Below are 25,373 nucleotides of genomic sequence, written 5' to 3' on the forward strand. Positions count from 1 at the left end.
ACCTGCCAACTCCAGTGATCAAAGTGCGGTTGTTTCCTTACCCATGCCGCAAGCATGCCACCCCTATTGAACGCCAAAGATGATCACAAATACGATTGACAATTGCGTCCCGAAGCCTTTGTTGAGGGGTACGCCTCAACTGTGCCCCGCCTCGCTCAATCGTGTGGGAAAAGTGCACTGATGGATTCGCCGTGGTGCACTCGGCGGATGGCCTCAGCGAAGACATGGGAGACATCCAGCACCTCGAGCTTGGGACAAGCGGCCTTGTGAGCATGTTGTGGGACGGAGTTGGTGACAATGATCTTGTCGATAGAAGATGCATTGATGCGCTCAATGGCATCACCGCTGAGAATGCCATGGGTTAGGAGCGCATAGACGGTCCCAGCACCCTCTTTCTTGAGAAGCTTCGCGGCCCTGGTGATGGTGTTTGCCGTGTCGGCCAAATCGTCGACCAGGATACAAGGCCGATTTGTCACATCACCAACGAGCATCATGGTGGCATTCTGCCGGTCCGAGATCCTGGTTGGGCGACGCTCCTACAACATCTTGTCAGCATCAGCCGAGGATGGGAGGGCGGAAGGGCCTGCCTACCTTGTGGATGAGGGCGAAGCTCAGGCCCAGATGGTCGGCAATGGCGGTCGCGCGCTTGGCGCCTCCGGCATCCGGACTGACGATGACTGCATCTCTGTACCCGGGAATATGTCGTTCAATGTACCGTTGCAGCAACGGCTTGCCGTAGAGATTATCTACGGGAATGTCAAAGAATCCTTGGTACCTTATTGACGATTCAACATCAGCAACCGCCCGCCCGCCGAGATCGGAAGAGCTAACAGGCTATAGCCGTTTCTAGCATTAAAACCTCACAGCGGCCCGCGCTTGCGGAATGCAGGGCACGAGACACTCGTCCGGCACCCGAGTCGCGTCACAGCGCAACGAAACAGAACGACATATATGCGAGGGGAGATACTAACTGAGGATCGTGCAAATCCATCGTGATGATCTGGGGAAAACAGAAGTTAGTGTTAGATACTAACCCCAAGAAGAAGAAAAAAAGTGAGAAGCCTTTGTGATGGGAGCCCGGATGGGCTGTTTTAGAAAACCAACACTCGTCTGGTTCTTGGGTCGCGCAAGGTGTATCAGCTCTTGTCAGGAGGCACATACATGATCCGCGCCCGCACAAGTCAACAGATCCGCCACCAGTGTTCCGGCCTGAGCGACCCATTGCTTGTAGCCCGGCTTCGCCTGGAAGGCATTGATCATCTGAGGGTTCTCGTAGTCGTGGGTCGTGTAGTTGCCAGTCATCGAGGAAACAGATTCAGCATGGTTGCGTCCCTTGGCAGCGTCCGCAGCTTGCTGAGCGGAGTCGCCGTTGGTTCGGCCGTTCCCATTGCCGTTGACAAGGGCTGCCTTGGCCATCATCTTGGTGATGTCGATGCCGCTGCTGAGGGTGTCGCTCCTGGGCAGGCCGGGGCCCGGAGTGGCAGGGACGCTCTCGAAGGTGTATCTGCCCGAGGTGTCGCTGGGCGCCTTGTTCAGGGGCGCACCGGCCTTGTTGTAGGGCAGGTCAGGTTGTCGGGAGTAAGGGAAGAGGGGCAGGACCGCAGTGACCCTCTTTGCAGAGCCAGTCTTGCAAGCAGAGACCACTATGGAGCGTCGTCAGTAGACTGACCAGGAGTGCGAGCCCGGGGAAAGTGGATCTAACTGATGCAGGTTTCTATGAAGTGGTCGTTGACTTTGTCGGCAGGGTCTTGAGTACCCGCCGTCTGGATGATGTATACATCCTTCCCACGGACAGTCTCCTTGATCTCGCATCTGCTCTCCCCAACTTCGAACTTGGAAAGGGTGCGGTCGCAAGGAGGAATGCCAAGAAAGTTGCAGATATTGTTAACCAGCTCCGGGTGGGAGTTGCCCCCCAGAATGACGAGGTTGCGGACCATCTTTGCTCTCTCTGATGAAACTGAAAAATACCGTGGGGGCGACGGCGACGATTGTCTTGTAAGGAAGGCCTGGACAGGTATCGGTCAGGGTTTCTGGGAGGGCGAATTGGGTGAGCGCGACTTCAAGGTCAGGATCGTGGGCCGCCGACGTCACAAGAGTTGCCGAGGATATGCGCGGGTGAAAAAGGGTTGGAGGGGCATAGACGAGACGAGACAAGAACGGAGGCAGTCTTCTAGGCCCAGAAGAAGTAAGAGGCCGGCAACAGCTTGTCTCAGGAAGTAATGTCACAGAGGAATCATTGTGTCAAGTTCGGATCGCAGCATGAGGGAGGACTGAGGAAAGAGGATTGAAGGATGACTGAGGTACGAGAAAGCTGGCGAACCAACTCGACGACGGGCAGCAAGGCGAAGAGAAAAAAATTGGATGCAGCACACTCGACTGGGGCCCTGACCCTGACCCCCGGACTGTTCTGCACGCTGGCTGCGGGACACCGCTTTTGTCTACCCAGGGTACTGCATACCAGACTCTGCAGTCCAAGGCATAATTGCTGTGTGCCTGGGTACTACGAGGTACATGGTTGTTCAGCAGGTCCCGCCTGTATCTTAGCGTGCTTCAGCACGAGGCACAGGTGGGGTCAGCCACTGGCTCGCCTATCATTGGCCTCCCATTGCAACATATTGGGGGCATTGCGATTGCGAGGCGCGGGGTACTCGGTACATCTTGCCGCCCGAAAAATGGAGGACCAGGACCTGGAGTTGTGCTGTGAGTGTGTTTGACTGACCAAGCCTATGCCTCTGGACGGCATTGCGTGCGAGCACGGGTGTTTCAATTCGCGACACAAACAAGAAGAGGTTCCCTCTTGGCTGAGTCTAATTGACTCTATGCGTGTGTGTGTGTGTGGTGGAGGAGACTCAGGCAGGCAGCCCATACATAGACCAGACTGTTAAGATACCTGGAGATACCTGTAGGGCTGAGCGTGTTGGAGTAAATTTTCTAGCCCTGTGTTACTGTTGCCCCAGTGTCGAGCTACCCGAGAAAAAAGTCGACTGTCACAAGCACGAACCGCAGCCATCAGGAACCATTCCACACGTCGCACAGCAGCATTGCCCTGCCTGGTGACTCAAATACGGTAGCCTCATCAACCGGCCCAACTCAAATTCGCCCACCTGCAGCAGATCATTCGACTGGGGCAAAAAATAGCAATAATCGAATTCACAACCCGAATCTTACGGGCACCTGCACAGACACACACAAGCACAGACAGATACAGATAGACACAGGCATCATGAAGATCCTCGAGTCGCAAAGCGCCATCCTGACAAATTTCGAGGTCTATCAACACCTCCTCGGCGAACAGCAAAAGGCCAGGCAGCCTGAGAGGAAGAGGCAAGTCCCCAGGAATCTCCAAACAGTCATTAAAGAGGTAGGTCCTGATGCCACAGCCGGACATTGAACGATGACCCAGAAATTATGAACCAGAAGCTAAACCCCATGCAGGTCATTGACCAACTGCGGACACAACCGGATCCTCTCAGCCAAAAGCCCATCACATATGATGCCAGCAGCATTGGTCGGCTGGTCGACAAGCTGCGCGACTATGATCTAACCAAGGGCGAGACCATCATGATCATCAACCTGCGTCCCGACAACCCCGCCGTCTTAGCTGCGTGTGTCGAGGATGCTGAGTCACGCTTTGACGAGGACAAGCAGCAGGCGATACTCGCCATCATCGAGGAGGTTCTTGGGCCATTGCCGGTCAAGGAAGCTGAGGCCTGATCGTGATCGTGATCACGAACAATGATCCTGACTTTGATCCAAGTCGATGTGAAATCTGCAGCAATGAAATTCGGCTGACACGCGTGCCCATCTTCTCGCTAGAGCACAGTATCTGAACCTTGACAAGGTTGCTCGCGTTGGATGAGGCATCAACGCCATCGACGACAGTGTCACATCACACAACACCCTCCGTCGCTCTGGCCACCTTGATCGCTTGTCGTCTTGACAGCCATCTGGCAGATCTCCTCAAAAGCCAGCTGGAGAAGCTCTCCTGTTACCGCGGAACATTCCACGTACTTGTCGACCCTCATCTCTGAGGCGATCCGATATGCCTCCTGTGGGTAGATGATGCCGTTAGGGTCATCCTCGGACCTCAAGTCCCGCTTCAGACCGAGCACAGCCAGGGGCAGCGTGCTCTCAAACTGGAACGTCGCGCGGACTTCTTTGATCCACTATTAGCGGGTATGCGGTTAGCGAATTAGAAAATGGAGCGGAAGGCGTTGAAAGCGAAGGGGGGATGGCCACATACGACTCGCTGGAGATTGATGAGACTCAGGCGCTGGCTTATGTCGTAGCAGATGAGGATGAGGTCTGGCCGGAGGAGCCGCCAGTTGTCGGGGCTGGATGTATCATAGAACTCTAATCGATATTGCCGCCCTCCGAATGAGACCTCGAATAAGAAAGGCTGTTCTATGTCCTTGAGTAGATTTATCGGCCTGGTGCCCACCAGGTTGCTATGCCCCTGACTGATTCGTCTGTGTGTCAAGTCAGTTACATCGTCAGCAGGTACAGGAGTGCTGGGATGCTGGGCGCAACACGCACGATAGGAACGTTGTCTTCCCTACTGCCTCATCGCCCAGTAGCAATATGGATATCGTCTGAGAATCCATGGGGTCAGCTAATTCATGAATGCTAACGAAGCTCGTCGTTCGCAAGAGCTGGCTTGAACCATGACGGCTTGCAGGCTGAGGGTAGCGGTTATATACCTCTTTCGGAGCCGCCATCGGCTCTTATCGATAAGGATTCTCACTGTAAATTTCATGGCTCACATCTCAACCAACACTGGTTGTCGCATAAGCAGGCTTCATCTGCATGAGTTGACGATAAACGTATGAAGTCACTCAGGCCCTTCATTTCCGGCTCACGATGGAATGAAGCTAGTTTTCTCATCCCCTCGTTCCTGAAACCCCCATCGCCCGCCGTGAGGTCAATCTCACAGCCAGCTGTGGCAAGACTCATCTCATACAGAACGACGAAAATGGCCGACTACAGCAAATGGACCAAAGACGACCTCGTGGGCCGCATCAAGCAGCTTGAGAACGAGCTCAAGTCCCGCAGTGGCGGCCTGCAGCCCTCGAGCTCAGAGAAGCACCATGATGTAGAAATAGCGTCCCTGCCAGGCGAGCCCGCCAAGAAAAAGGCGAAAAAGAAGGGCAAGGGCATGGACCCGACCAAGTACTCGCAGCGCTTTGTGGCCCTCAAGCTCGCCTACTTGGGCAAGAATTACAACGGTTTCGAGTACCAACCGACGGGTGTCATGTCCACCATCGAGGAGGAGCTTTGGAAGGCCCTCGTGAAGGCGTGCCTGATCTTCCCGGACCCGGAGCGGCCCAACGAGGTCGACTGGACCTGCTGCGAGTACTCCAAGTGCGGAAGGACGGATCGCGGCGTGAGCGCATTCGGTCAGGTCGTTGCGCTGCGAGTGCGGAGCAATAAGCCCGTCAAGGGCAAGAGGAAGCCTCAGGCCGCGGCTGCGGGTCAGACGGGTTCGGACGATGTTCAGATGGGTGGGACGCCGGCTGCTGAGGAGGCGAGTTTGGAGGGCGAAGGGGAGAAGCAGGAGCAGAAGCAGGAGGATGGTGATGACAATGAAACGCCACTGCCGGTCGACCAAGAGATCCAATACTGCCGCGTGCTGAACCGCATCCTGCCTCCAGACATCAAGATCTACGCGTGGTGCCCGAGCCCTCCTCCAGACTTCTCGGCGCGGTTCAGCTGCCGGGAGAGGCAGTACCGCTACTTTTTCACACAGCCGGCCTTCGCCCCTCTACCAAACTCCCTCGAGGCGAATCACAACAGCAGTAAAAACAACGCGAAGTCAGCCTCGTCCTCACGCAGGCCAAAGGACGGCTGGCTCAATATCGACGCCATGCGCAAGGCGGCAAAGATGTTCGAGGGCGTGCATGACTTCCGCAACTTCTGCAAAGTCGACCCCTCGAAACAGATCACGAACTTCGTGCGGCGGATCTTCGAGTCGGATATCGTCGAGGTGGACGGCATCAACACCGCGGTGCCGTACCTAGACAGCCCACAGTTCCGCGACCCCACCGCGGCCGCAGGCGTGGCGCACCCCAAGGTGTACTACTTCCACGTGCGCGGGTCGGCGTTCCTGTGGCACCAGATCCGCTGCATGGTGGCCGTGCTGTTCCTCGTGGGCCAGGGCCTCGAGGACCCGGGCGTGGTGGCGGAGCTGCTGGACCCGGAGCGGCACCCGCGCCGGCCCAACTACGTGCTGGCCGATGACAGGCCGCTGGTGCTGTGGGACTGCATCTTCGGGCGGGAGAACGGCGAGGGCGCCGCGGATGAGGTCGACTGGGTGTACGTCGGGGCCGACAACCCGCTGAGCCTGCTGGGCACCGGGGGTGTGGCTAACGACCTGTGGGAGTACTGGCGCGAGAAGAAGATGGACGAGATCCTGTCTAACCGGCTCCTAGACTGGGTGGCCACCAAGACGGGCGTGGAGCGCGTCACCGAGGCTCAGAGCCAGGTTCTCCAGAAGACCAAGATGGGCGCGAGCACGAGGGTCTACGAGGGGGGAAACGGGCCGCGGTTCGTGGGCGCATACGTGCCCCTGCTGAAGAAGGATAAGCTACAAAGCCCGGACGATCTGAATGACCGGTGGGCGCAGCGCAAGGGCTTCAAGAACGCGGAGGAGATGAGAGGGGTCGGCAACTGGAGGGACGCAATCAAGGAGATGAAGAATGGCGCCGACGAGAGCGTGGGCAACGAATAAAATTAGATGAAGCCAACGTATGCTCGAGTCTAGATTCCAGCGCAGACATAATACCCACTTCTACTATATATTCTACCTCTTCAACACTCCCCAGGTCCAAATTGTCTTATCCTCACCCATACTGCCCCTTCTCATCCCACCTCTTACTCACGGGCACGCTCCCGTCCGGCTCCCACAGGCACCCTCGCACGCCCCTCCAGACGGCCTCGACGACCCTGCGGCCGGGAAGCAGGCGCGGGAAGACGACGACGACGTCCTCCTCGCCATCGACAACAACGACCAGGTAGTAGCGCACGGCGAAGCCGCGGAACGCCTCGTTGATGAGCACGTCGCGGATCTTCTCGGTGGGGATGAAGCGCGTGCCCGCGCGCCACCCGGCCAGGTAGCTGCCGCCGATGGAGCTCGTCTGGATCCCCAGCCCGCGCAGCACCAGCAGCGACTCGGTCGTGTGCACCCGCAGCGTCGTCGCGTACACCACCGCCGCGCACAGCGCCACCGCCGCGTGCGCCGGCAGCCCCGCCGCCACCCGGTGCGCTAGCTGCCCCGGTGGTGAGAGGTGCGCCGCGCGCGCGAGGTACGGCAGCCAGTCTGTCGTGTAGAGCGTGGTTGGCGCGGGGTTCGCAGCGGCGTCCCCTGGGCTGGCTATGGTGGGGCCCGTTGCGGTTATTGTTGCGACTGTCGTGTTGATTTTGTGGTGCTCATGGAGGAAAAATGTCGTGCTCGTCGCCGTGGGGGTGGCGGTCGCGATGGTTGAAGGGAGTTGCGAGTGGTCTTGGTGGCGGTAATAGGGCGAGAGGGTCCATGTCGAGTACAGCACGAGCAGGACGGCGAGGCCGAGGAGCACGCGGACGATGAAGACCAGGCTCAGGAGGATGCGCAGCGACAGGGTCGGCGGTGGGCAGGTGGTGACGGTGAACTCGGCGGTCGTGGGAGACGGGCGGCGGACGTGCAGGTGCGGCGCGGTGGTGAGCATCGTGGCCGGGTCGTGGCGCAACGGCCTTGTTGGGGGGAGGCTGTCGCGAGCTTGACTTGACTTGGGTTGACTTCGCTTGCAGTGGCTGTTTGCAGGTCGCTGGGTTCTCGAAGGCGTGGTTCAGAGCCAATTGCCCATCCTGACGACCCCTGCGCAGATCGACAGGAGCAGGGAGGCTATGACGCTGCCATTGAAGGAAAGAGAAGTGGTGAGATGCGTAAGAGGTCGAGGTCGCGTCAGGATCGATGTAGGGGTCTGCAGGTTGCATGGGGTGACCCTTGGTGGTAGCTAGCCATGGGTTGATGATTAGGTATTTAAAAGCATGATCTGCCCTGCCAGACATACCCACCATAGGCCCGTTAACTATGCAAATTAGGACATTATAATGCCATGGCAATCATTAGTGGCTCTCAATTGCTATCATGTTACCATTTGGATCAAGCGGTCGGTTCAGATGGTGTAAGGCGTGTTTGAATCCAGTTATGTGGCAGGTGTCCAGCCCCGTCACTTTATAAGCGCCCAGTTTCGTTCAAATGTCAGCTGTAGTGGCCCAATCGGGACGGAGGCTTGCAATATTCTCACCCCACTATTCCATTTCCATTAGAACCCCAAGACGATGCCCAGCGCGAGTGTGGCAGCGGTCACCCACTCGCTCGGGTAACCAGCGATGCTGCGTGTGGCCCGAAGCCGCGAAGACGATTCCTCAGGGAGGCTTCACTCTGCAGGGGCGTCTTCACTGCTGTACGGCGTGCTGGATCACATTGTCTTGGGTTTGGGGTAGAGGAGAGAGATGGCGATGTCAACTCCTTTTTGCTTTTTTATATCATTTTTTATTTCAACTTTGTACATTCAATTAATCAATCCATCAATCAATAATTTATTGTCTGGTTTCTGGCTGCACTCATTTCTGACTTGTCATTCAATTGACGAGCATCTCGAGTACCCTGCCGCTTCCTCCGGTGATTGACAGGCCGCTGTCAACCCAGCCCGTGCAGAGGTCCCATGTTCGAATGCCCACCAACCCAACAACTTTTGCGAGCCATTCGACCACCGAAAATGTCACAACATGCAATCAAGATCTGCTCAGAAGGCAATACCGTATGGTGAACGAAAGATGTATTTTGCTTGTTCAAACTAACCAAACTTGCTACTTATCAGGGTCACCCCTTTCATCCTCCTCTGCCTCTCTCTCTCATATCCTGCCTAAGAAATTGTAAAGAGAGATCAAACCAGTTCAGAAATGCGTCCATGATGATATAGGAATAGGTCGAATAAGAATGCCGTGAGGCAGCATTATATTACACCCGAGCGCTGACTACTTTCTCCAAGCTTTTCTGTGTCGGCAGTGTTCAAATCCGCTGGGTGAGTCGGCTGGGTTGATTTTGTTTTTCGTCTGGTGTTTCAATGTTGCCATCATTGCTCTCTGTCTCTTCTTGTTTTCCATGGTCGTCACCCCACCTGAGTCCCCCACCTCCCAAAGTGTCATCAATCATTCATGGAAAAGGTGAGAAAAGGAGAAATAACGGTACAATAGGGTCTGCCCCGTCCATCTTTTTTCCCTTCCTATCTTCCTATCATTCTTCCTTTCCTTCCTTCCTTTGCCTCCACCATCATCACGTCGTAAAGAGACCTCATAGTCGAGGGGAGAGATAAGGATGTTCATGATAATAGCCGTTGTTGTTAAGGAATAAACAAGACTTGGGATTTTGAGGTAAATGCCATGTGGTAATAGGTATTGTAGAGATTGGTGAGAAATGTACAAATTGTTGCCCTTGTTGATTGGTATATCGCAAGTTGAAAAGTTGAAGAAACATAAAAATTCGAAACCCGAACGGAACAGTCAAAACAGAAGCTGTTGGTTGTCCCCCATTCCTGGTTCTCAATATCTTTTGGGAACACGCGCTCAAAACGGGTCCCGTCGTTGACGCGTAAGAAAGTTTTGGTATCAAATGCGTGCAGAAGTGGAAAGTCAAAAAAGACGCCAGCCGCCATGCAGGATCGAAACGAACAGATTGTAGGAAAGTAAAGAGCAATGCAGAAAATCAAGAAAATCAGAAGAATAAAGAGCTGAAAGAAAGCAATGCGGTAATAATAATTGTTTGGCGTGGATGATTTGTCGGGAGGCTCAGATCATCTTCTGGCTCAGGTCGAACTCCTCCCTCATCGTCCTGCCGTCAATGGGCGACTTGAGCTCGCGGTTGTGGAAGCTGACTGGCGGGCCCTTTGGTGGCAAGGGGATGCTCTCGTAGGGTGCTGGGCCCGCGCTCTCGATCGGGGACTTGGTCCGGCTGACGACACTCGAGTTGTTGCGGCTCCGGCTTCCGCTCCTCATCCTCTCCGTAGCGCGCGAGATGCGCCCCGCGATGCTGTTGTCCACGCTGCTGCGGCCGCGGTGGTGTCCGCGAGGCGGATTGGGTGGGGCAATCACGGGGACGGTAGTCTCAGAGAGGGGCTGGACTTTCTGGTTGTTCTCGGACTGCGAGGAGTCATCGTTGTCCATGACGATTTCGATCGTGCCCGAGGCACCATAGACGACGGGTGGCTTGCCGCCGTGCGCGAACGGGAGAGGTGCGGGCGGTGGTGGGGGTGGTATGGCCAGGTGCTGCAATTCCTTCAAGACTGGAGGAGGTGGCGGCGGCGGCGGGATCTGGTCAGCGTTCGAAGTGCGGCGCGAGTGGCTGCTTCTGCCGACGAGGTTGTCATCTATGACCCCGTCAATAGTGCGGTTGTACTTGTGCGCCGAATGCGCATCGGGTGTGCTCAATTTCCTGAGAGATTGGCCCCTGGTGAGCCTGCTGTGGCCAAAACTGCCGTCACCTTGAAGAGCTTGGGGCGCAACCGGCTCCTCCGGCGGTGCGGACATGCACCGCTGGATACCCGGTCGAGATGGCGGCTGATAGACAGTGGAAGGGAGCAGAGTGAGAAGGCTCTGGCCTTCCGCAGCCTGAGGGGAACTGGTTTCCTTCTGCGGGGAATTCTGTCGTGACCTGGGCGACTCGGCCTGAGCGAAAGTCGTGGGGATGGGCGGGACAGGTTCGTCAGGGCTGATGTCCTTCTGGCCCTCCATGACCAGTCGCATTGCCTTGGGAGTGGCGGGGAGACCGATGAAAGGGCGGGTCGGCTGTTGAGCGTACATGCTTCGCTTATCGGGCTCCGCGGTACGGCTGCGAGGCGGCAGCTCCTTGGGCTGGACGAAAGTCGTGCTGGGAAGCTCGAAAGCAGTTGGCGCGCGCTGGATGCTCGCACCAGGGAATGATGGGGACAGCTCATCCGGGTGAGGAATGGGAGGGGCGAGCGGGCGCTTGGCGAGAGACTTGCGGCGCTCCTCAAGCTCACGGGCTGCGGCCTCCTTCTTAAGCTGACGCTCATCTTTGATGGCTTTCAGGTCTCCGCGCCCGGAAACTGCGAACTCAACGCGTGGGGTACGAGATCTGGTTTCCTGTGGCTCCCTAGCCTTGGAGCTTTCGCGTGTCATCGGCAAACCGGGAGAAGGTTCACGGGACTTGCTGCCGCCACGTGACAAGGCCTTCCTGCTGCGGAACTTGGCCTGGTCCTCTTTGGCCCTCCTGTAGTCTTCTTCGTCCTCGGACCCGAAGTAGTGCTGAACGCCCGCGGACATAGGAAGAGGTGACGAAGGGGATCGTGCTCCTGAGCCTTGGCGATCATTACTGCGGCCGCGAGGAATCTCGAGGGGTGCAGGCCGCATGTCGTCACGGCTCTCGCCCCGACGAGGACGACTTCTAGAGGTAGCTCGAACAGTGCTCGCCTTACGGACAGTCGCAGGCTCTTCAATTTCTCGACCTCGATCGTCATATCTGGTCGAGTTAAAATTAGGAGTGCTCAGATTGAGCAAATCCTCCGGTGACATTGGGACCGGAGAAGTTGGAGATCTCTTGCCAGCTCTGGGCGTGTAGCCTCGAGAAGCCGTACGGCCCCGGTCACCAGATCGCTCACGAGAGCCTCCCTTGCGTGTTGCGCTGCCGTCACGGGTCTTGTTGCGTCCCTCCCGGCTACCGCCGCGGGACTTCGTCTTGGCTGCCTCAAGGCTGCTGATGTAGTCGTCCAAGCTTTTCCCACCTTGATGACCTCGGGGGCCCCTGGCAACGCTCGAGGCAGCAGAAGCAGAAGTTGTGGAGCTGGCAACAGAAGGTGGCGCACGGCGTCTAGTCGGCCAGTGGAAGCGAGTCGACGACGTGACCGATTGCTCAGGCGAGGTTACATCGCTGCCCACGGCGTTGTCCAGAGATTGGAGCTGCAGTTCCAGTCCGCTGGGCATGCGCTCGCGGGGTCCATTGCGGCTCCTCCGGCCACTTTGCATGAGTATAGCTAGGGAATCTGGCGAAGGAGAAGGCGGTGGGGCCTCCTTCCTGCGGTGCGTGTTCTTCATCATCATGGGGCTGGCTGTAGCTGCTCTTTCCAGTGACATGCCCATGGCGGTATACTCTTCGTCGGTGGATTTCTTGCTCCTGTGACCTTGACGGGCAGGAGAGTCGATTGGTGGAGTGAGAGCATCGATTCCTTGGGGAGGCTGTGCGCTGGACTTCTTCGCAGTGCTGCGCAGGTTAGCATCGCTTGGCATCTCTCCGATAGAAGGAAGCCTTCCGCGGCCGAAGTTGCTGGTCTGCGAGCGCGCCGTCGTCGGCGTGTTGAAGGCACTGCGATTAGAGGGCCTGAGGAAGGCGGTCGTCATGTCTTCCGCCCTTGGCGAGATGGCCGACTCGGCAATGGGAGTGACGCCAGCTGCGATCGGTGTCTGCCCGCCATCGTTGGTTGAGAAGAACTTTGACTTGGAGTTCTGGTCTCCAAACGATGTGATGAGCTTGAGTGCAGATGTCTTAGCAATGCTTCGCTGAGGCCCGCGGTTCAAGCCGGGTGGTGAGAGGGGAGGGCTAAGGACTTCAGGGATACTGGGGTTCACGGCTGTATTGATACTCTGGAACGTCATCTGCTGTGCGGACGGTGAGGTCCAAGGTTCATCTGACTCCTTGCCAGAGCAGGCAAAACTATTCACTCAGTGTTAGTAGGTGGTAAAAAGATTCGTAGTCTGAATAACTCACCATCGGATCGCCAATTGCTGGTGTCCATGCTGGACAGCCCATTCTCCCCACTTCTTCACGATCTGTGCTTGCCGCTCCCACACTGAGGGGAAGAAGAGACAGGTCAGGATCAAAGCCTCGAGGTACTTCTTGTGAGAGATGTACACCTCAATCGCATCAGTCTGGTCACCCATTCCAATCATGATCGTCACTGCCGAGTGAATATCGCCGGTCTCGAGTAGTCGTTGAACGTACGCCAGACCCAGCTTGTGCTGTGCTGCTGTGCCACCTATGCCGCTCAACGCCAGAAGCATCCAATCCGAAGACGTCATGTTCTCAGCATTCGCAGTCATGATGTCGGGGTCGATGTCTCCCAACCATTTGGCAAGCAGGATTCTGCTGGGCGTTCCCTGTGGGTGGCGGCTCATCTCATCACGAACCAGGTCCTCGGCCTCCTTGGTCCATCCGAAGATTGTACAGAGCATCTGCCGTCGGAGATCGTCGTTTGTCAAGCGGCTGTTGTCGACCATGGGAGGCCTCTTGTATGGGACATCGCTGAGACGGGTTCTCGTAAATTTGAACAGGTCCACGACCCTAGAATCCTCAGGACTTCGCGGGATCTCGTGTCTCAGACGAGACGGCCTGTGTCGGGATCGGCTTGTGGACGATCCCATGGAGACAGAACTCAGGCTACTGGTGGACATTGACGAGCTTTCCCGCTTGGGCTTCTCCTGTGGGAAGGTCGACGACCGGATTGAGGAGCCAGTGGAGATGTAAGTGTTGTCTGTCATTCCGCGAGATCGAAGCGACGCCTGATAACGTCCAGGAGTTCTTGAGCTGGTGGATGATACATCTGAAATGCCACTCGATGCCGGGCTTGCAGTACGATACTGATCCTCGTCCGAGGACTGGTGGAGGTTTCCAGCTCTGGCGATCCTGGCCATTGGCGGCGCAGCATCTTCATCGCTCTCGGATATATCTGCGCTGATTTGTATGGAGCCCATTTCCGATTCGGACGCAGTGCTTGCTCCCTTTTCTTGCTCCTCGATCGACACTGGCGGAGATGGAGGTAGCAAATTAGCAGGATGCTGAACGTTAGCCACCATCATCGCGGGAGCGTTGAGGTCGAACTGTTGCACGGTGTTGTTGGCGGCGATTGTGAACAAGCTCGCTCCTGGCCCGTAGACGGCGAGTCCCTTGGTGTGTTCCAAAGTAGGGATCTTGTCAAATGTCACATGCTTGGTCCGTACATCCCAAGACAGGGTTTCGCTTCAAATTCATCCAAGTCAGCATGTGGCTCAGTCGAAAAGGTTAGCCGTCAAAACTTCGCTGGGCTGACTTACGATTCGCTGTGTTGAATAATTCTTCCATTTTTGGACCAACCCATCCAGTTAGGACCAGCCAGGCAGTTCTCCGATTTTTTGAGGATGCGTACGACCTTTGCTGGGTCCGCACTGTTGTAAGCTTTGGATACGCTCCAGACCCTCAGATCACCATCGTTTGTCTGGACAGCCAGCATATCCGACTTTTGCCGTGAGGAAGAGGCATGCCAACTCAGTGAAATGATGGGAGATGGCGCTCTTGACGTGGTCAAGTTGTGCAAAATTGTGAATCTTGGCTGAAGTGTCGCGATCAGCAACGAGCCATTTTGATATCTGTTTCACAGTCAGCTTGAGTACTCTCTACAGGGGACATATTCGTAGAACACCAACCCTATCGCAAAGGTTCGGCAGTCGGCTGACGGTGCCAGCGCTGTCACTGCTATTTGATCAATGGTCCGGGCCGAAATGTGCTCTGATGTCGTCGGCTCAAAAAGGATAATATTTCCCTGCGTGTTGCCTGTTGCTTTTTGTTAACCAAGCTCAGGGAACACGAAAACCATGTTTCAGGGCCAGGACTTACCGAACGCAACATTGCCATTCCTCATCCAGGCGGCCACGGTCAGGTGCTCATACGAGGCAAAGCGTGCGACCTCTTCACCAGACATTATGTCCCACACTATCGCGGTCTGCCCTGCGTCGTAGCTGACCACTAGCCTCCCTGCCCCCAACTCACTTTGGTTGTCGACTGCCAGGATCTGCACCTCGTCGTCATGGCGGGAGAACCTCCTCTCGATGGTGAGGGTGTCATGGTGGCAGCAGACTACCGAATTACCTTGGGCATAGAGAAACATGGAGGCTGTGGCCGCAGTCGGGTCGAAGTACCGCAGTATTGCGGTTGGCGACATTTTGAAATCATCCATTGCCGTCCCTTTACTCCTCGAAGACAGGGGAGTCGAGGTCGAGCGGCCTCTGGACGGCCTGGCTGAAGTGGCCATGCCAGACATGATATGCTTCGTTCGCGGCCTTTTGTGTAGCAGAGGGTTAGTCGGGATGTTGCATCAATGAGGAAAGGCGTCCCACCCTCGGGGTAGGTTTGCACTTAACCCGAGTTTCTCGAAGACCTCACGAAAAAACGGGGCGCACAAAAGATGTCTCACATACCAGCGGTAGGGTGAAAACCCCTCCGAGAAAGCGTCGCAACGAACTAAAGTCGGGCGGTGAGGCTACACAATTTGACCTGGGCTCATCACATGGAACACCCAGCTGCCCGTTCCCGGACGAGTCCGTCCTCCACGTTCGTTGTCTCAGATATGCCGAAAACCCACCCCAGTCTGTTGTATGCGGTGAGGACCTTGGTAGGAAAAGGGCGGCTGCCGTGCCTGGGAATACTTGTGTTGCGTGGGCAGCGCGTGCGCTTTGTTTCTTTTTTCTCTTTTTTTTTTCTTTTCTGTTTTTCTTCTTTCCCTTGCTGGTGGATGCCGATCACGGGATGTACTGGTAGAGAAGAACGAGGGGAAGGAGGAAATTAAGTGACGAGGTGTGAAGGGGATGTGAGGTAATGCCAGGTACGTCAAGCCTCAGGTTGCACGGCTTAGATGGTGGACGTCCGTTAGACGCAGGAGATATGTATGTGAGCGGCAATAACACTCTGGTAATAGGTTACCCGCCTCGTGGGCGGAGCGGCAGGATTCAGGGTGTGCCGGATATCTCGAGCGTCGGGCGCTTGTTCTCGCAACGGTCCTATTCTGCTCTCGCCGATGAGGAGGTGACGTCCCATCAGAGTCTTGAGCAGAAAGAAGGTACGGGTTGCAGAAAGTGCAAAAAGCATGCGGAGGAGAGAGAAAATGCATCAAGAACAGCCGGAGGTGTGGGATGGGGGTGTGGGATGGCAATAAGTCGAGAGTTCAGCGCCTAGAGCGACAAGGCCTGGCCTGTCAATGGACGATCCGGGAAGGCATATAAAATTAGAGCCCTGGTGGTCCATGGGAGAACTAGCGTATAGAGAAGCGATTGTGAATCTCGAGCGGGTACGGACCGGCTCATCTGAGGGTCTAGCTCTGCATGTCGACGGAGAACCTAGGCACACTGCAAGGATAGCGATGAACCTATGAGGGCGCTGCGGACGGCAAGGTCAGGAAGTCATAGCTCGCCGAGGGCAGGTGTGCAGGCATGAAAGAGGGAAAAGCCGGTGACTCTGGCCATGGGAGACGCAGTAGCTCTCATCCTGGTTGGCCGGGTGTATAGGGTACATGAGAATATGCCATAATTAGCCTCCACTTGTGCGGTATCCTCGCTGGCAATGCCAGCCTATTGCTGTCACCTGGACTGCAGGGCACATGAGATGATCGTCCCCACGGCCAATTGGGCAGGAAGGCCGTCTGCCCAAAGCCACGATACAACTTGAGTCGTGAGCCAGTTGCTTGCCTGCTCCGGGCGTGCTGGCCCGGACCGTCTGGAGGCCTGACGGGACATGTTTGGAGGTGAGCAAAGGACGGACGATGGCCGCAGGCGCCGTGCAGAGCGTGTCCTGGGTACTCATGGCATGTATTGCGGGTCCCCCATGTACAGCAGCAGGAAAGGCAGTCCATGTGCGTGCTTGGATAGTCGCGTTGTACAGTGCATCTGGCCGTTCGTACCTGACATGGATTGCTCCAGGTTCAACCTCCCAGATACCGCTTCCAGCCAGCCAGCCATCCAGCCATCCAGCCATGACGGGTGTCACAGATGCTTGGATGGAGCCATGGGAAAAGAGGGAGGAGGGGGACGGGGGTTGGGAGGGGGGCAGGCATCCACTGTGCTTGCGCCGTTCATGGTGAGGGAGGGACGGCTGGTATTGTGCTGCTGCTGCATGTACTATGGTAGACTGGATATCATCATCATATCATGTGAGATGAGGCCAGCACGTCGCCTCACTTTTTTGTCGGCGGTTTTGCAGGCCTGCTGGGGGACTGATAAAGCGATGGTGGAATTTTGGTTGAGCACGCTAGGTCTCATCAACAGGCCTCGCTTCGCCCCAAAGCACGTTGTCTATCTGTCGAGGGCACGTTGCTTGCCTCGCAGGGACAGACAAGACAGAGACATTGTGAGCACAGAGACAGAGTACATGATACACACACACACACACAGAGAGAAGTGCGGGGACGGGGCGGCCCCAGGTCCCAAATGAAGAGCGCATGGTGGCATGTTGGCATGCTGGGGCCATGTATACCCGCATGCACAGGCGGGCAGACATGCAGGCGGTAGAGCGAACGAAGGGCTTTCTGGCCGTCTGGATGCAACCAGATGATGGGCGTGGAGGGCCCAGAAAGGGTTGAGGTCGAGGTTCGCAAGCTCAATGGCCGGGAATTAAGCGCCGACTGGCGTTCCGGCCCCGCTGGTGAGCATCTTGTTTGCAGGGAGGTGGGGACGGGACGCCAATCACGGCGCAGGGCCGCCGTTCTCATCACTTTGACATGGGTCCTGCAGCGCCTGCAGCCGCAGGGATTTCCTGGCTCCCTCATCTCCCTTTGGGTGCTTGCTGGGTGCTGGGTGCTTGCTGCCCTCGACCCTGCCCTCGACCCTGCCCTCGACCCTGCCCTATCAATCAATGAAGCAGTCAATCGACAAGGCCATTCGTTCATTGTTCGCTCGTTTGTCCCATTCATTCACGAGTGCACACTCTCACTCTCACTCACAATCCCTCCTCTAATCAGAGTCACTCCGTCACTCCAGTCAAATCACTCAATCAATCAACTCGTACGCCCATTGTCTGCCTGCCCTGCCTGACATGTCACGACTCGATCACTCGCTCCTCTCCCGTCCTCCCCGGTCCTCTCCCCCAGTCGCAGTCGCAGTCCCAGTCGCTCGCTTCCTTCCTCTCTCTTGTCACACTGTCGCCCCTCCGTTCCTTGCCGAACCTCGGACCTGATTGATCGGCATCGAACCTCGAATTGACACAATGCCAATAAACAGTGTCAATGCCTATGCCTATGCCTGCGTCCACGCTGTCTCATAATCATGTGCTCAGCGCCACAAGAGGTCCCTACTCCGATCCTGGCCCCGTGACCAACATCGAGCCTCCCGCGCGGCACCATGCTGACCTGACCGTTGATCATCGTCATCGTCATCGTCAACGGCTCCAGCTTCAGCCTCGGTTCTAACTTCAGCTCCAGCTCCAGCTTCAGCTTCACCGTCAGCTTCACCGTTGATCGTTGCTATCACTAGTCGATCGGCGCCACTCGCGGTCAAGGGCCAACAACTGCCACGGCTTCTTCCACTGTGTATCAACAGGGTCATGATATCTCACGTCTATCGGGCGGCTATCCTGCCCCCGGCCCACTGACTGGCACAGGGTGGCCCTGTCACCGCAGATGCGGAACCACTCGTTGATCGCTCATAGATCCTTTGCTGCCGCTTCCTATGGCACAGAATATATTGCATTTCGTGGGGTGTCCGCTCCTCCCGCACGGCTTCTGCTCCGTCAGTCCGTACAGCGAACAAACACGGCAGACACTGCCTCACACCCGAGATGCCCTCGCGCGCTGTCTGCATGTCTCGCTATTCAGCCCCAGCTTCAGCTTTCCAACTCTACAGAAATAGAAAATCCACCACCACCTGCCTGATACCGCGGTTGCCACGGTGTCTCTGCATGCATTCAACTGCATGCAACAGCATTGCATTCAACTGCATTCAAGAATCTTGACAAAGCCACAAGGTGGCCAGGGGCGAGCCGTGACATCCCAGCCTATGGGGACAGCTTCGCTGCCGGCCCTGAACACACAGACTCGCTTTTGTCAGCTTGATTTAGATTGATACGCACACTTCGCCCTGCCATGCAACCACACAACACGACATCATTGCCGTTTTGGACGAGAGACAGCCACAGGGCCTCAGAGGGTGATGCCCAAACTGGGACCCTGTGCCTGGTGTGATAAAACAGCCGAGCTGTTTCTGTTTATGCAACGATAGACAGCCACTTGAAGCTAATAACCACCCATCCCGTCGTCGTCTTCGTCTTGCTACCCCTGGTTCCACCCTCCGGTACCTTCGCCGGCGCCGGCTGCTCACCCGTTGGCCGCTAGCTCCCGGCACCGATCCAAGCTTCAAAGCTGTCTCGCTGCTGCCATTCGTCCTCGCCGTGGACGCTCCAGGGCGCTATTATCTCGGGGCAGAAATCCGAACATCGCGGGCTGCGCCGTCTCCTGGGTCTCGTCTCAACTCTATCAACCGCACCCGCCTACCCTGCCAATTGACTTTCCACGGCCCGCTTCTAGCTCACCATCTCATGCAGTATTTCTCAAGACACGTTAGTGCGTGCGTGCCCATGCACGGTATCTCTGTCCCGGTCCAGCATCCTGGTCGGCAGACCGATGCTGATCAAAGCAAGCCTCTGCCCTCCATCTCGCTACGCAGTGCATGGCAGAGTACGCACGCATGGGCCCTGAAGCCACAGCGAGCTGATGGGGGTGGGAATACTCTATTTTCCTCTCGTACCTTGAACATGCTCATGCATTGCTACCCTGCTCGGCTTGTCCTGCAGAACTCGGGGCCGCTAGCACGGTACCCCGCGGCCGCCAGGTGAGGTTGTTCTCAAAACTACAGCACTTTGTTACCCAAGTTGCATCGCTAGAGGATGCCACACGCACCAAAACCGTTAAGCCAGCATGCTGTCGTTGTATCAAGAGCCCACCCAGTTGAGTGACCCAGCCCTAGGCTTGGGAGACCCGGCTCGTCGTCTTGCTTTCATTGAGAATTTCTAGGCGACCCAGCTAGTCCACACAATATGGTCACCGCAACCTGTTGCCCTCCCTCACGGCCCGGGTCAAATCAAGCTGGTGGTGGCACAACTTACAGTGCTTACATGGTCATCAGTCGGTCAGTAGACTGCCAGGACAACCACGTTTGGTCTAAACTTCATTGGGTCCACATAAAGTGGCACAACGTGTCACAGCATGAAGCATCGTCACTTTGCCTACATTTACCCCACGTATCACCAAGACGTCTCATTGTGAGCTCTGATCAGCTTCTTTCCGTTAGAGAGAGCCAGTCTCATCCTCCTTTAGCCTCGTTTTCCGCACTTGTGCCTTGCAGCTCGTATGCTGTTCGACAGTTTCTAGAAAAAATCAAGCCTAGTCTGAGCACGGCTGAAGCTAATCGTATTACGTAGCTTCTCATGTGTTTCAGAAAGAAACTATGTGCAGATGCATCGCTCCTCTGCAGCACTTAGATCTTGGATCTGGGCACCCAACGTCTCCACCACCTCAATTCTGGCTCACAAGAAGCTCAGAGACCAAGCGTTATGGTGTCCTTGCTCAGACCAACTATCACCAACATCAGATGCCCTGTATCTAGCTAGACATTTCAATGGTTGCACTCCTCCTGGGGTAACCGAAAGGCCATATCGTCCGTACTTGCTTGACAACTGTATCTCGCTTCGGTCTTCGGGAAGGACCTAGCGGGACCGAGAACCTGCAGCTACGTGCATTCACCTTCCATCCTCTGAGGAGTATAACCTTGTCTCTTGCCATTGACGCGCGGGGTGAGCGGCACGGAGCCATGTCGTACGGGAACTTGAACAGGGGCTCGGCCATTGATGATGGGACATACCGTCCCGGAAAAGCAATGATGTCTGCAGGCCGCTGCTGCTCTGACTTGGTAGAGAACTCTGCGCAATGCGCTGGCAACGCAATGGTGTCAGAAATTCTTCTTTTGAATTTTCCTTTTGAAAACGTGGCAGCAGCGCTGTGCGAGCCGTCATACCGGTGACACAATTGACAATCCCAAGAATACCCGATCATCCCAAGACTTTCTACCATTGCATTGGGTGGTCGGCAGCGTTCACTCGCAGGGTAGCAAAAGCTTCCCGAAGTGCATCGACGCCTTGACCGGCCGGGGGGAATCCCGTCGAGGGGACCAAGGAGCTCAACTTCCAGGATTGTAGCTCTTCTGCAGCCGTCTTATCGAGCCGGTTGCCAGGATGGGAGCTCGTCGTCAAATCTCGCCAATGCCCACCACATCCCCTGCCAACCAGAATATAGAATCTGACGGCATGTGCCAGCTCCAAGACACATGAATGCCCTGGGACTCGAGAGAGGCGAGACTACTGAAGTTTTAATCACTTCTCAGATTTATCCATCACAGTTGCTCTCGCAGGTGGGCAGTCAGATGCATTTGACGTCTGGGTTGCCCAGCATGGGTTTGACAGTCACCACCCACCCGGTCGTTGATGGCTGCGGAGATCCCCGTATCACAACTGTAGGGTATTTCGTCCCGAACAGACATCGAGTCCTCTCTCGACAATTGGATCTCTATGTGACGGCTGTCGAGTCCTGGACGCCACAATCTGACACTCTCGGGCCTATCTGAACCCGTCACCCCGCACATCTTGCAGCTTTCGCGGCTCGTCGAGTGACGAGTGGCTGATGGGCGTTCCGCCCAGGTCTCAAAGGTCTGGACCCAACTCGTCAATTGAAAAATTTCCCCCCTCGAGTCCACGAATGGAAGAGGGGGGTGTCTTGCCCGTGGGTTGGTTGCATGAGCATGAACATGCACGCTGGTGGTGTCTGCATGCGCCGGCCAGCGACTTTTGGGGATTGCAAAGCTAGAGAATCGGCTACGAAGATTGATGGCTCTGCCGTTGTTGCATCAGACGCAGCGCTCCCGACTGCGACGTTGGGAGGATTCCGCATTCCGCGCCAACTCGATTATATCAATTCCATTAAGAACACTCCGATCTGGACTGCACCAGGACAGAAAGAGACTGCGAGATTGCCTGGACCACGAAGCCAGGCAGGACACCACTACCCATCACCCCCAACACCATCACGCTCCGCTCACTCCTCATCTGTAGCGAATCCACGGGTCGTGGTGGGTAACAGGCACAGCTTAGCTATGGGTACAAATATTTATGTGACCCTCCATTATCTCACATGGCTGTCCGGTCTAGATTGCCTCCCACACATTCTCGATGTCCTGGCGACAGGCTTACACAGGAGGGAGCAAATAGGATGCTCGAATTCAAGGCGAGTGTCTTGATTGGATTCATAATTCCTTTCTTCGGAGTCATGTCACGAGAGACACCATCGTTAGTCCGGAATCGGTCACACTATCTCATCTGAGAATCCAGAGGCTGTTTTCTTGTGTTCACGGACAATGTCTCTGCAGCTCTCCTGTGATTACCAAGGGAAATGTGGTTGGACGACAGCTACCTAAGTAGTGTACGCGCCGAATACCCCAAGTTTCAGTGCTCACTTCAAACCATCTTCGATTCATGCTACGCTCAAAATGTCAGATTCAAGTAAGCGTTGCGTCGTCTCGAATATCAAGCATCCGTGATTTTCGGGTGCCGCTTGGTATGTGGCACACTGGGCTACCATGTGAAAGTCTTTCACGAGGTGGTGAATCACGTCTAGCCATGAATATGCACCTTTATCCGAATTCGGACGTGACTTGCCACAAAATCGTGACGGGCTCTCCAGTGGCTGGCCGCGAATTCTTTAGCCTTTCCTTACACCCATTGTCAAACCGAGGTGGCACAGCGTTCTGGCGTTCACATTCGTTTATTTCAGAACACTCCAACTTGTAGGCCAAATGAGGACTGACATGTCTCATTCTCAGTCAAGTTCTTTCCACTTCCGATTCGCTCGCGGAGACGCCGCTCTATGACTGCTGGACTGGTCGTGGTCCATACAGCTAGAGCTCGCTGCTTATGTAGGAACGTTAAGCACTACGGCAGTCAGCCAGGGTCTTGCTTACGAGCAGATTGTGAAGCTTGCTTCCCGTCCGGTGATGCTCCTCACGAGCTATGCAAAGTCATCACGGCCGAGGCTCACTCCTCTGGAACTAGATTTCTGTCCACACTATATTCAGAGACTCGAGCTATTAAGAAGACTGGAACTTCCAGGCCTTGCAGACTCCGGGTGTTCACCTCAGTCGTGTGTCTACAAGGTGTTGAGTCTCGGTTTTCTGGGAACAGTCAACACTAGTATCGGCGAGGAGGCTCATCGGTTTACTCGATGTATCTAATAGTAGGCTGAGTGATGAACATAACATAAACGTTGGCATTGGTCTTGAGAAACTTGATGTGGCACAGGCTCTTTCAACATCCTTGAGAGGAATGTGTTCTACTTTTCTGTCATAAGTTAAGGGTCGAATAAAGTGATTGAATTATTATATCAATGTGCTATGTTAATCAGTCATCCTCCAGTTTCTTATCATTCTAGTAATAATCATTGAAAGTCATCGTATTAGACGTCATCGCTATGGAGGGGATTCTAGTAAAAGCGAGCGCAATTTAGTTCGCACGCAGATATTTACGATCCCCGCGAGCTGAGGTCTATGGCATGTTCTTAATTTCGAATTAAATGTAAGCATCTCGAATCGTCTGCAGCAAGAAGACCACACGTACCTCAATGGAGGAGCGACTGAACGCAAAACACTCTACCAAATAAACTTTGGAGAGTAATTTGACCTGGTGAGCTTTGCGATATGCTCCAGTTGTGCGAGACATGCACGCAGGAGTGGCAATGAGCAGGTCGCTCGTGCTCCAGGAGATCTCAAGCGAGTGGGTAGGTAGTCATGGCGAGGACTTATTTAAGAAACAATAGGCCTGGTCACACTCGGGTGGACAGTACGTGGCAGTTGAGATCGTAACACCATCCACTGTCGAAAGGGTAGACAGGTTGAGGTCGAAGAGGAGGCAGTCACCTGGGAGGATTCAATTGATGATCATCAAGCCAATTGATATTGACTAACCCTTGCCGAGCTCGGGTGTGAATCTTTAACTTTACCTGATCCTCAGCTAATGCGGTCAGACCAACTTTAAGAGTATACTAGTACTGTTCTGTAGTACATGTCAATGCTAGCAAGCCACAAACCTGAATGTCCATAGGTGTATGCAAGCAATTATTATAGTGTATTGTAACGATGATCTTTTTCTTTTCTTTTTCTCGCCAGTCCATTGGCCGCATAAATTTGGGCATACACGTTTTCTAACTGTTACTAGGACGACCTCGGGACAAGATGCGTACAACAAAGGATGTAACACTCACTGCATAAGCCAATTTTAGAGCCACACACAATGCCTCGCACGTTTCCGTGTAAGATGACTCTGGTGGGGGTGTATTCCACTCGGGAATCCTCATCAAATCAACTGTTCATCGATAAACTCATCCTTTCCCATGCAAGTCCAGTCGTTTTTGATGTCTAGGATCGTGGCCAATACTTCCAAACATGCCTAGATCTTGAACACCAGCGGAAACACATATAAAGATGATGTTGAATCAGATATCTTGGTGACTATACGGGCGCAGGGGACAAAAAAAGGAGAGTCACATTGCAGAGAAGAGCACCTTACTTTTTCAATGTAGGAGGATGGTGTACCTAGGTAGCTCGTATTGCAGCGCTGAAATAGGCCGAAGATTAGACAGATGTTACTGGCATCTATATACGCAATACACATCGAGGAGTGGTCCTATCCACCCAAGCAGGTCTATCATGGCATGAGGCATCCACGAATCGGCAAGTCATGGGCCCTCAGATGTACCACCTAGGTGGCCTCACTTTTGCTCTCGATCAGTGATAACTTTCGTAATCTGACATAAACATGGCCCCGCTACAGCCCATTCCCACTCAGTCACAACGCGGAATAGGTTCCAGTGTTCAAGCTCTTGAGGATGAATACAAGGCTGGTCATCGGATAGTTCAAAAGCCTCAGCCTTAGAATCAGAGCATTTTCATTCAATCTTACAACAGTGATTGCTGATTAGTAGTACAAAAGGTAAAACAAGAAAATATACAGGAGGGAAAAGCAAAAAAAGACAGGCTGTGCGGTGACTGTGGAACACAGGATCCTCAGATTTTGAACTGGACTTTCAACTTCAGTCCGACGCTCTCCCAACATATGATGGATTAGTTTGAATGCTGAGATTGCTTAAGACTGTTCAATACATACTGAGCCATCCCCGCATTGATGAATAATCTGCGAAAATAAGGTATCATAGCTGTTTCAAGCTAAAAGGAAACAATGAAGAGAAAAGAGAGAGACAAGAGAGCAGCAAACAAATGGAACCTGGAAGGTAATGAGAACATATTATAATATGTTCTTCAGGTTTGTAATATACTCCAGACGCTGAATTATAGAATTCCCTCGGGAAACAATTAGCAAACCTCGAGGATCTAGACGAGCTATGAATACACTCAATAGAGTTTGGGCTATAAGTACCACAACCCTAATTCAGTTGTAGTCATTGTCGTCATCTCATGGGATACTCAAGTAATAGCATGAAATTATATAAATACTACAACGGGAACAACGACCGGGACTCCCCTTAGCAGAT

General features: G+C 54.7%; 6 protein-coding genes across 6 annotated transcripts; 2 read left to right on the top strand and 4 right to left on the bottom strand.

Annotated features, from left to right (window-relative positions):
* Positions 1-155: 155 nt before the first annotated feature.
* On the bottom strand, positions 156-1,937 carry J7T55_006789 (ribose-phosphate diphosphokinase; the record flags this gene model as incomplete). Its single annotated transcript, XM_053132540.1, has 5 exons — positions 156-536; positions 592-775; positions 972-1,000; positions 1,162-1,643; positions 1,703-1,937. The coding sequence occupies 5 exons, from the start codon at positions 1,935-1,937 to the stop codon at positions 156-158; spliced, it is 1,311 nt and encodes a 436-aa protein (XP_053001552.1).
* Positions 1,938-3,223: 1,286 nt separating this feature from the next.
* Positions 3,224-3,714, top strand: J7T55_006790 (uncharacterized protein; the record flags this gene model as incomplete). Its single annotated transcript, XM_053132551.1, has 2 exons — positions 3,224-3,361; positions 3,436-3,714. The coding sequence occupies 2 exons, from the start codon at positions 3,224-3,226 to the stop codon at positions 3,712-3,714; spliced, it is 417 nt and encodes a 138-aa protein (XP_053001553.1).
* A 170-nt stretch (positions 3,715-3,884) lies between these two features.
* J7T55_006791 (GTP-binding protein rhoA) lies at positions 3,885-4,604 on the bottom strand (the record flags this gene model as incomplete). The annotated part of the gene is made up of 3 exons (XM_053132562.1): positions 3,885-4,166; positions 4,244-4,469; positions 4,537-4,604. The coding sequence occupies 3 exons, from the start codon at positions 4,602-4,604 to the stop codon at positions 3,885-3,887; spliced, it is 576 nt and encodes a 191-aa protein (XP_053001554.1).
* A 368-nt stretch (positions 4,605-4,972) lies between these two features.
* J7T55_006792 (trna-pseudouridine synthase) lies at positions 4,973-6,727 on the top strand (the record flags this gene model as incomplete). Its single annotated transcript, XM_053132574.1, has 1 exon — positions 4,973-6,727. One exon carries the CDS (start codon positions 4,973-4,975, stop codon positions 6,725-6,727), a length of 1,755 nt encoding a protein of 584 aa, XP_053001555.1.
* Positions 6,728-6,839: 112 nt separating this feature from the next.
* J7T55_006793 (GPI-GlcNAc transferase complex) lies at positions 6,840-7,700 on the bottom strand (the record flags this gene model as incomplete). Its single annotated transcript, XM_053132584.1, has 1 exon — positions 6,840-7,700. The coding sequence occupies one exon, from the start codon at positions 7,698-7,700 to the stop codon at positions 6,840-6,842; it is 861 nt and encodes a 286-aa protein (XP_053001556.1).
* Positions 7,701-9,825: 2,125 nt separating this feature from the next.
* Positions 9,826-14,963, bottom strand: J7T55_006794 (uncharacterized protein; the record flags this gene model as incomplete). The annotated part of the gene is made up of 5 exons (XM_053132595.1): positions 9,826-12,703; positions 12,758-14,005; positions 14,080-14,391; positions 14,449-14,575; positions 14,639-14,963. 5 exons carry the CDS (start codon positions 14,961-14,963, stop codon positions 9,826-9,828), a joined length of 4,890 nt encoding a protein of 1,629 aa, XP_053001557.1.
* Positions 14,964-25,373: the final 10,410 nt, after the last annotated feature.

Source organism: Diaporthe amygdali (assembly GCF_026229845.1).
Source record: "Diaporthe amygdali strain CAA958 chromosome Unknown NODE_1_length_4327563_cov_65_473760, whole genome shotgun sequence".
Taxonomy (NCBI): domain Eukaryota; kingdom Fungi; phylum Ascomycota; class Sordariomycetes; order Diaporthales; family Diaporthaceae; genus Diaporthe; species Diaporthe amygdali.